The sequence below is a fragment of the Solanum pennellii genome, chromosome 4 (assembly GCF_001406875.1).
Source record: "Solanum pennellii chromosome 4, SPENNV200".
NCBI classification, from domain to species: domain Eukaryota; kingdom Viridiplantae; phylum Streptophyta; class Magnoliopsida; order Solanales; family Solanaceae; genus Solanum; species Solanum pennellii.
The window spans coordinates 62112006-62122338 of NC_028640.1; the positions used below are offsets into that span (position 1 = coordinate 62112006).

General features: G+C 31.4%; 2 protein-coding genes across 2 annotated transcripts in view; one reads left to right on the forward strand and one right to left on the reverse strand.

Moving 5' to 3' along the window:
- The window catches only part of LOC107018314 (developmentally-regulated G-protein 3), a 12836-nt gene extending 10859 nt beyond the window's left edge, over nucleotides 1-1977 (reverse strand). The window contains exons 1-2 of the mRNA XM_015218772.2: nucleotides 1815-1977; nucleotides 446-499 (exon numbers count right to left, since the gene is read on the reverse strand). Coding sequence (XP_015074258.1) covers nucleotides 446-499; nucleotides 1815-1856 — 96 coding nt within the window. The 5' untranslated portion in view covers nucleotides 1857-1977. The remainder of the gene's footprint in view (nucleotides 1-445; nucleotides 500-1814) is intronic.
- A 6045-nt stretch (nucleotides 1978-8022) lies between these two features.
- LOC107018352 (protein YELLOW LEAF 1, choloroplastic) overlaps nucleotides 8023-10333 on the forward strand; it is a 6439-nt gene continuing 4128 nt past the window's right edge. Inside the window, exon 1 of the mRNA XM_015218816.2 lies at nucleotides 8023-8208. The gene's annotated coding sequence lies outside the window, so the exon portion shown is untranslated. The remainder of the gene's footprint in view (nucleotides 8209-10333) is intronic.

Sequence of the window (10333 nt, forward strand, 5' to 3'; positions counted from 1 at the left end):
GGGGGGGGGGGGGGGTTTGCATTTTTGGGGACATTATATTTCAACTTGTCATTACATTTGGACAGCAGAAAGGCATTCACTAGCATCACCGTTAAAGTATTGTACTAGAAAGCATGATAAACAAAAGAATAAATTGAAGTTTGGTCACAAAGGGTTTGCCAGTTGTTGGTTATGTCTTGTGTATGGTTAAGACTTAAGAGTCTTGATTATAAACCTGATTGTGAAAAAAAGTCAACTGTCAATGGCTAAGATTCTTGATTATAAAGCAGACAGTGATTTTAAAAAAAAAAAAAGCAACCTCCAAAGTCCAAATATAAATTTAGAGTGAGATTGTCTACAATATACGACTGTAGAACATAAGCAACCCAATTGCATATCAATGACCTGGCAGAATAAATTGTGTGACCTCATAAATTAACCAAGAAAATTCTTGTAAATGTGCTACCTTTAACAAACCCAGATGATGAGCAGTCGCTTTGTTCTTTTGGGTCTTAGCCATCTGCAATCAAAGAGAAAAATTTACATTTTCTAGTCAACAGTAATACCTATTCAGTGCATGGAAATAAAGGGTGTCATACTACTAGAGGCATATTATTTTGTAACCGTTAAATCCTGAAAGGCCACTGATGCAAGGTTCAGAACTTTGCAGATAACACCCCCACCCCCTTTTACCCTTCTCGACAAATATGCCAAACTTTGTTCTGTGGTAGAGTTTATACTCGTGACATGTGCCTAACTCACGGATAAATCTCTGGGGACACTATAATTGAGTGAATACAAACTGAACAAAGAAGTTTAAAGAATAGGCTCCAATATACATTCAAATACAAAGATTCATAGAAGCAGAATTGAATTGAACTATTTATACGATTTTTTCTTATTTGACTTTAGATACATTAACATTGAAAGTATCAAGTCTACACATCATGTTCAAAGTTTTAATTATTGATAATAATGAAAAAATAAGCAAAAGCTAATTCGGTCAAGAAACCCACTAACAACAGCTGAATATGGATTTAGAGCCACAATATATGTTAGGCTAGAGCCATCTACAGGTGGACATGCACGTCTCCAATCTATTTCTAAGGTTTCAAACTTATCGGATTTCACACATCTGAAACTTGATTATCTATCATTTGAAGTCATCCACTATGCTTTACGGCTTACCCAACATAATAAACTACCAACTTGAAAAATCATCTGAAAACTGGAATTGAATGAGACGCAAAACTCACACTAAATTGTATCAGTTTAATCAAACCTTGCTATTAGTATTAATAATTATCAAATTAGGAAATCAAACTGAGATCTTTCCCTGTCATTTTCCTTTATTTCTGAAATTCCATCACAGAAAAGTATACACCTGTTTCTCCTATGTGGTGGGTTTTTTAAAAAAAATTATACACCTGTTTCCCGTTCAATTTTCTCATTCTGCCCATCCCACCTCTCAATTCAGAATCAAGTAATAACGTTGGGACAATCAATTAAATTTCATGTCAACGGTTAAGTTATTTAGACAGATACAACAAACCTAGACATACTACTTCGGAAAACTTCAACTAAGAACTCATTCTTCAGCAGAGTTTACATATAGAAGTATTCACAAAAAAATCATTTTTTAAAAGGTTAATTTTTTGAAGACTGAAATAAGTATCGGAAAGCATGAAACTACTATGGTGGTTGACAGAATTGATAAGATAATTTCATTCTAGACTAACATCCAAACATCTGAGTAATTGAATAGGAATTTTTGCCCCTTTTTTTTTGGTATTTCGATGAAACAAAAAGTAATAAATCAAGTGTATTTTTGATACCTCATCTTCGATATCTTTGATTTTCTGCATGACGGTCGCCATTGTTGCTGATTTGAACGCCGGAGAGTTTCGCTGGAAGAGAAGGGCAAAAAGGGGTACTGTAAAGACAGCGCTGAGAATTAGGAGTTTTCTCCAATGTGTCTTTAAGGTTTTGCGACGCTGCTGCTTAATTTTTGGTTTTTTTTAAAAAAAAATTATTATTTTGTTTATAATCTTGTTTATTTACTTTAATTCAGTTTATTATTCAAAAACTCCTCTTATCTTGTGTTAATTTAATACAAAAACATTTTCTATTTAGCAAAATAGCTTATCAATACATTTTTCCCCTCACAATTGCTCCAAAATAAGAAAAACTTAAATCAGCAAATATAATTATTATTCATTATACTCAATGTATAATTATATCATATATAAAAAGAATGTTAAATCGATCTACGTGACGCCATCACAAATAAAAAATTAATTTCAATTTATTTATTTACAATATTAGTCTTCTTCTTTTATAAAAGGGAAAAAGGTCTGATATACCCCTCAACTTTGTCATTTAGAGCTGATATACCCCTTCTTATGAAAGTGGCTCATATATACCCTATTTGTAAACAAATGACTCACATATACCCTTTTCCTCTAACGGAAATGAAAAAAAATAATTTTAATCTAAATTTTTATTATTTTTTTCTAAAAATATAATCCATATGAGTAAATTTAATCCTCGTCAAACATATTATTTTTGACTTTTTTATTTCAATGACTAATTATAATTATTATTTTGATAATCAAATTTATTTATGTTTCACTAATATTCTTGTAAAACTTATTGTAGATGACCAAATTTTTTCTTTGAATATGAAATTAAATTACAATACACACAAAAAAAATAGTTTAAATTTTTTTTCTTTAAACTAAGGAATGAAAGGAAAAAACAAAATAAGAATAAGAAACTCAAATGATTATAATAAAAGAAGTCAAAAAATAATTTATGTATGAAAAAAATTAAAATATACCTTGAACTTTGATAGAAGAATCATTTATATTCCTAAATATTCTTTTTTGAATTAGAAGTAATAAATATATATTTAAAACTAATTTTTAAACTTCCGTTAAATGAAGGGTATATGTGAGCCATTTTGTAACGGTAGGGGTATATATGAGTCGTTTATATAACGGTAAGGTTATATATGAGCCACTTCTATAACGAGGGTATATCAGCTCCAAATGACAAAGTTGAGGGGTATATCAGACCCTTTTCCCTTTATAAAAAAGTTGTAGAATTTATGAAGAGTTATTATTATAATAGAAAATTATGACTTTAATGAAGAATTGCGATTTTTATAAAAAAATTATGACTTTTATGAAAGGTAGTGATCTTTTTAAGGGTTAAATTTTCCAAATAGTTGTAATGATAAAGCACAATAAATATTTGCTCACACTATCATTTGTTGTTTATAAATAGAGGAGTTCTCTCTCAATTCAAAACTACAAAAAATTTGAACCTCCTATTCTTCTAGTTCTTCTACACAATTAAATATTCATGTATTTTGCTTCTATTGAATGACTTGTGGCACTATTGTTTTTGTATCAATACGTTGGTGAATAAAATCGTCTATCCTGAGAGGATCTAATTCTTTTAACCTCATGTATTAGAGAGGAATAAGTGCACTCAATGGACTCAGTTTTTTCCTTTTTATTTCATTATATTTTTACATATTCTGATATGTTTATTTACAGTCATTTAATTTATACTATGATATTAATTGTTATTTTTTAGTACATGTTTTGAACTTTTTTATTATGTTTCTGCAAAATTATTGTCTGCGATTTTATTGAACATATATATATATAGTAGTATATTCATTGTGCAGATAATGATTGTTGTATTCAGTTTCAAGAATTCATATTTTGATATTCTATATGAAATTATATAACTTAAAAGTACTATATATAAACTTACATATTATCTGTTTATACATAAATATGAAATTCCTCACTTATTAATTGAAGAAGTTCCTTTCAAAAATTATAATTGCTTTCATGTTCAAGCGTAATTTAAAAAAAAAAAAGGAAAAATTACATGAATTAATATATTTTTTTAAATAATTACTGATTTTAGCAATACTTTTTGTTTATTACCATTTATAGCAATATTGTGATAAATCTTAAATATGTATTAAAAGTGAATTATGTATGCAATATATTTAAATTATAATTATTTTTTAAATATATTATGTTTGTTTGGTAAAAAACTGTCACATTGTATTATAAGTGTATTAAAATGTGTGATAAATGTATTATCCATCAATAAAACTTGTATAATATTTAAATAATAAATTTATCTTTGTAATATATATTAAACTTGTGTTATAAATGAATTAAAAATGATCAAGTGAAAAAAATATTATTGCTATAAATAGTATATATTTTTTATTATAATTACTACTATTATAGAAAAGGCTAGTTTCAACATGTGTGGTTCTTGTCAATTTTAAAAAAGTTAAAGGTTAAATTAGTCATTACATATAATATCATACATAGGTGGCATAAGATGGACATACAATATCAAACGTGTGCTCTGCATATTACTCCATCTGCCAACATTGACACCCTCGATATATGAGAAGTTTTTATATATCTTTATCAGCAGTCCATAATTCTCTCACAGATTTTTAGTTGCATGTTTGTAATGGAGCTTCAGCAGCCGCACATCTTCTTCTTTCATGAGGTTAAAATTCAATTTCACAGCTCACTTTGCGAGTATCTATACTGTTGCTTTTGCCGTTCAGCTTCACAAAGCATCAGAATCTCTTCTCTACCAATACTTCGCCCTAGAGAAGAACATGGCGATGCCCATTTCCCAAGAAATGTAAAGTTTCCACATTTCTATATATCAGATCAAACTGAGTACTCTGTAAACTGTGTAGTTCTTGAACCATTCGAAGTTTCAAACATACATACTGTCGTTCTGTATCTTTTAAGCTTTTTACCCTCGAAATGCACGACCCAACGCGCCTGAAATCTCAACCCCACCACCACAATCGCCGCCGTGAACCGCCGTCACATCATCGCCGAGCTTGGTGTTTCTCCTTTACTGTACCACCACATAGTCCGGAGAACCCAGCTGTAGTTCCGGCTCAAAATCCCAAGAAGACCCAATCTTTTCTAAAACCGGAAGTTCCCACAAAGGCTTCTTCCAATTCCTTATCTTCTTTCCCTAATTCTCCTCAAAACCCCTCCAGACTGACCTGAATTGACCCACGTCGGATCCTCTCACCGGGTCGGGTTTCTCCAATTGATTCTATTGACGAAACCTTAAACCCAACTGGCCCGGTTAGTTTCCCTGAGATACCCAAGTCGCCGACTCCGGTTGATTGTGAGCAGCAAGCTAGTGGTGGGGTTGGGGTTTCAAGGGACTAGTAATGCAAGAATTAATCTCAGTAAACTGAACCAGCCATGCAGTTTCTAATGAGTCTATGTGGTTGTTCCAACCTTAGCAGCTTATCTAATAAGCCTTCAAACATGGAATATAAGATGCTAACTTCTTCAAGTTCTCTACATATTCTTCTATATTTGATAAAACATGTGGGATGTGCCATATTCTTAGATGAACAAGTAATTATTTAAGAATAACCGTGCTATTTCCAATTGTTCTGCTAAGGTCTGTGTGCCTAATTAGTGTTCAAACACGAAATATGTCGCCAATTTCATCACGAGGTGTCTACATACTATTCCCACTGCTTAAAAACATATGAGGATTTCCACAGTCTCAAATAAACAAGTAATTCATTCAGGAATCACCATCAATACACCCCAATACCTAATAGTCATTTGACAAATATTCAATTTTTAAGCAACTCAACTATCTGCACTGTTCCAAATTAACTAACCTATATTGACTTGACAAATTTGATAACCAAATTATTCATCACCTTTTCGGAAACAAAGCTTAATTAATTCACAACATTTTTATCTTAGTCTAATAAACACCTATTAATGCTCTCCAAATAAAAAAAGTTGGGAACACTTGAAATGATTGATGTAGTATAAATTATAGGTCTTCAGAAGATTACCTCGAGCACATCAATGGCGCGATAAGCACCCACCCTGAGAAGTTTCCGAGGAATATCATCCTCAAACATAAGCTCAATTGTATCGCGAAAAACACCTAAATTCTTCACATCGGGCACCTCTATCCTACAGAAACCCCTCGAATTTTTCCGATAGTCAGCAATCAAATCAGCAAAAACAGAACTATTGGTAATAAGAACCTCAGAGCTAAGCTCCAAAACTAAGCCACTACCATTCTTTCCCATCAGATTCAACCTCACATCAAAGATCCCCAAACTACAATCATCCCTAACACAAGCATTTGAAAAGTAAGCGTACAATCAGTCAAGAAGACTAATAAGGACAATGTCTTCGCAACTTGATAACATCATTCTTCATTCCCCCTCTTAGGAGTACTTGCACTTTGGCAATCCTTTCTAAACTTTTGTATTGAACTACGTGTGACCTGATTTCTGCTAGTAATGGGATACATAAGAACCTATTTTGGGTTAGGTCTCAATGTAATAAAATTTCATTCTCCTCCCTAAAGCAAGATTGGGACAACTTTGCAGATATCAAATAATTATTGGGAAAATGCATAAGAACCCCCTCAATCTATATCCGAAATTTCAGATACACATTTATACTATATTAAGGTCCTATTACCCCCCCGAACTTTCACATAATTGGTGTGGTGAGGGTTCGATTTCAAAGTCAGTTCCCATTTCCTTTTAAAGGAAGATCTGAACTCCCATAGTTTGGCTGTCACGATAATTGCTATAGTTGATGGGAATTGTGAGAAAGTTGCTATATTAGATTATACAAAAAGACCTTACCAATAACCTTTTAATAAATCAATGGAAGACCTTATCAATAACCTTTTAATAAATCAATGAATTGAGTTTTTTAATGGTGATTTTAGAAACTGGAAAACAACTCAAACCTGAGTTTATTTCTCTTATTTTCATCTTTATTGGTTAAATGTGTTCTTTAGCTTTAACTTGCACATTTTATCTTTGGATCTATTTGCTTGTTTTTTAACTTATGCTTTACTCTATATACCAAAATTTCTTTGTATTTTATGTTTTACGAATACTGAGTTTCTACCTTGTTCATCTGATGTAACAGGGCAAGTCGGAGATCACAACAAATAAGACTATATCCTGGCTGACCTACAATTTGATTCATAGCATTGTGTTAATATGTAAATATAAAATACATAGATATCGTTAAATTTATGGATATAAATTTAAATATATTGTTCGCTTTTGAATTAGTATTATGGTTTTTTTTAAAAATAAAATCGACTTTAAAGAGTCATTTTGTGTGAGGTATAAAATATAACAATTTCAGAATAAAATGTAAGATTATTTTATTTCATGTTTAGTTGGAGATATTAGGTAGTAATTGTCTTATTTATTTCATAAGTTTTGTCATAGTAATAAAATATATAATAACTTATGTATTGTAAGTTAATTTATGTATTGTAAGTTAATTTATCTCGAGATTAATTATTTAAGATAACTTATTTTCAGTCAAATAATTCTAGCTTTAAATCTCCATTATGTTGGGTTTATATTGGGCCCGTGCTTGCGCGGGCTAATCTCTACCTAGTATATTTATGTAAGTTTTCCAAAAAAAAATATGTCAAATTTTTTTTGAAACTTTTTGACATATATCACAATTTTATAATTTATGCAACTTAATTTTTTTTTTTTTACAAACTGCCTTTAAATATATATTCTTATTTTCTTACTTATTTTCCTTTTAATGTTGATTAAAGAACCAATGATTTATTATTTACTAAATAATTCATTCATTAAAAGTTTTTGAGTAATGTAATGATGATAAATAATCAAATAAATTCACATTGGAATATTGCTAATTTTTTTTTAAAGATTCTTCCATTATCTTTAATGAATGTATTATAAAAGATTATTCGCAAGTTTAATACAATTATTATTTATGACCTCATTAAGCGAGGATAAATTACCTAGTTAGTAATTCTAATAAAAACCTTAAATCTCTAAGATTCCTTAATCCGACAACTAAAAAAAATTAAAATCATTACCAAAAACGCTAATCCAATAATTTATTACTGATAAACTTATAACTTTTGTTGGTTAAAATTATCAATTTTTGATCGGTTTCTACCAAACTCCCTAAAACGGGTCTTGGTATAACCCGAAATCCGAACCGACGTAGCAAATCCTCTGTAAAGCGATAAACTTCATCCAAAGCTTCAAAGTTTTTCTCCTTTTAAGAAATCCGCAATCCAAACGAAAAGCAAAGGATTTTCCCTTCTGTGTATCTTTTTTCTTCATTGGGGCTACTGGCAGAGTCATTGAAAAAGGTTCGTGCTTCTACTCGTTGTTTTCAGTTTTTCCTTTTTTATTATTGTGAATAATCATTTAGATTTACTTCGTTTTGTGAAAAGATTGGATTTTTCCATTGATGTAGACGAATATGTTTTGGGGGTTTAGTGGTATTGGTCTGTCTTATTGTTTTTTGGGAGTAATTGCAACTTTATTTAGGAGAAATTATGTAAGGTATGTGTCAGTTAATCTAAATAGGAAAAAGGTGCCGTATATTGTAGCTTAGAGTTTCTTGGCAGGAAGTAATGATGCATTTTGAACACCCTTGTTGGTTATGTATATATAACTATAAACACTTCCGTTGTTGTGCAATATAAGGAGAGTGGTGGAAGATCAAGTTTGTTCTTGACATGTTATGGAGGTGAAACCGTGTGAATATTTTAGCAAGGAATAGGGATTTATAGGTGCTAAATCCAAGGTTGTGGCCGGGTGGTCAATGAAGTAGGTTGAGCACCATGAAGTCTCATTTTTAAATTTTAGTTGAGGGAAAATACTTGTTGATTTCTTTCCATCTGTTCTATATAGAGTTACTTGGTACCTGCTGCTGGTGGGAGGTGGTAGATATACCATGGAATCACAAATTAGTCGAGGTGTGTGCAAGTTGAGCCAGGACACCAGGGTTATAAAAAACAAATCTTTATTTTCTAGAATATGCTGGAAGTACGCAGCAAGGTAAGACCTTTTCACATGAGTACGTCAAGGCAGATGAAAAGTAATATGGTTGAAGCTTAAACTAGAGGCATATGTCTATTTGAGAATATCTCAAAACAAGTACAGGTTGCCCTGTCTTACATCTAGCAGAGTGAGAGACGCCATCCAGATCATTGCAGAAAATTTTCTTATATATCCGTTTGTAAATATATATATATATATATATGTTGTTTTTTCTTAAAACATTAATACCAACATAATTTGAAACAGCAAGTAAAACGTTAATACCGACAAGGTCTTAGACCCAAACACACTTACAGGAGGAATTATAGACACTGTAAAATCCTGTGTAAGCTGCTAGCGTCCAGATTAGTTAACACAGTACACTCTATACGCTAATAGGAGCCATTATGAGCCTCCTTTTAAGAAGGGATGCTTGGTTTGTCTCTGTTTGGTTATGCAGTAGAATACATGTGACATCTGATCTAAGAGATGGTTTATTTACAATTTTATAAGATAATAACATAACTTGTAACAAGTTTCCTCTCTCAAAAAAGAAGTTGCAATTAAGTTTATTATTTTACTGTGACTATTGTAGTACATTTTTTTTTTGGAGATAATGCCCTTGAAATGCATAACAATTACCTCCAAGTTGGAGGCTTGAATCTATGGAGCTGCTAATGTCTGGATAGTAGTGTATCTCAATAAATTGCACATCTCTCCTTGAGATTAACCCTTTGATGAGTAAAAGGGATTTCCTGTCTCAGGCTTTCAATTAGATCTGGTTTGTTTTCATACGAAGTTTAGAATTAGGTTGAATGGTGGTTGTTTCTATGGACCAAGTTAGAAAAAGGCCTAAGAAAGATGAGTTGTTTGCTAATTTTTCCCTCATATGCATCTAATTTTGCCTTGTCGACTTTCTGCCCATGTTGAAATTTGTAATGTCTTATTGAGAGTGTGGGATGGATAAAGGGAACATGAGAAAATGTGGTTTGCTGTGGGCAGTTGAAATAGAGTTGGCCCTCTATGTTCATTCCCTAATTTGGTGGTATTTTTGTTACCTTTGGACAGCAAATGTAGAAATTGGTAATGGAGAAGTGTAGTTGCCTCACTGAGCATTAACTGTATCTTATCAAGAATAACAGTTTGCCGGAAATATATTGGCTGATTCTCCATATATGCATAAGCTTCACTGGGGGTGTGTTGGTATGGAGGAAAATGTTTTCCTAGAAAATGTTTTCCTGGAAAATAAGTAGATTCTGGACTTATTTTCTCATGTTTGGTTGGTGAGTAGAAAATATTTTCCGGAAATGATTTTTAGTGTGTGATTTATGAATGAAAAATGTTTTTGAGAGACATCTTTTATTTTTACTAGAATAAAAAATAATTTATGAATTGAAAATATTTTTCAAAACCAAAATTATTATTTTTTAGGGTGGTGGTGGGGGGTGG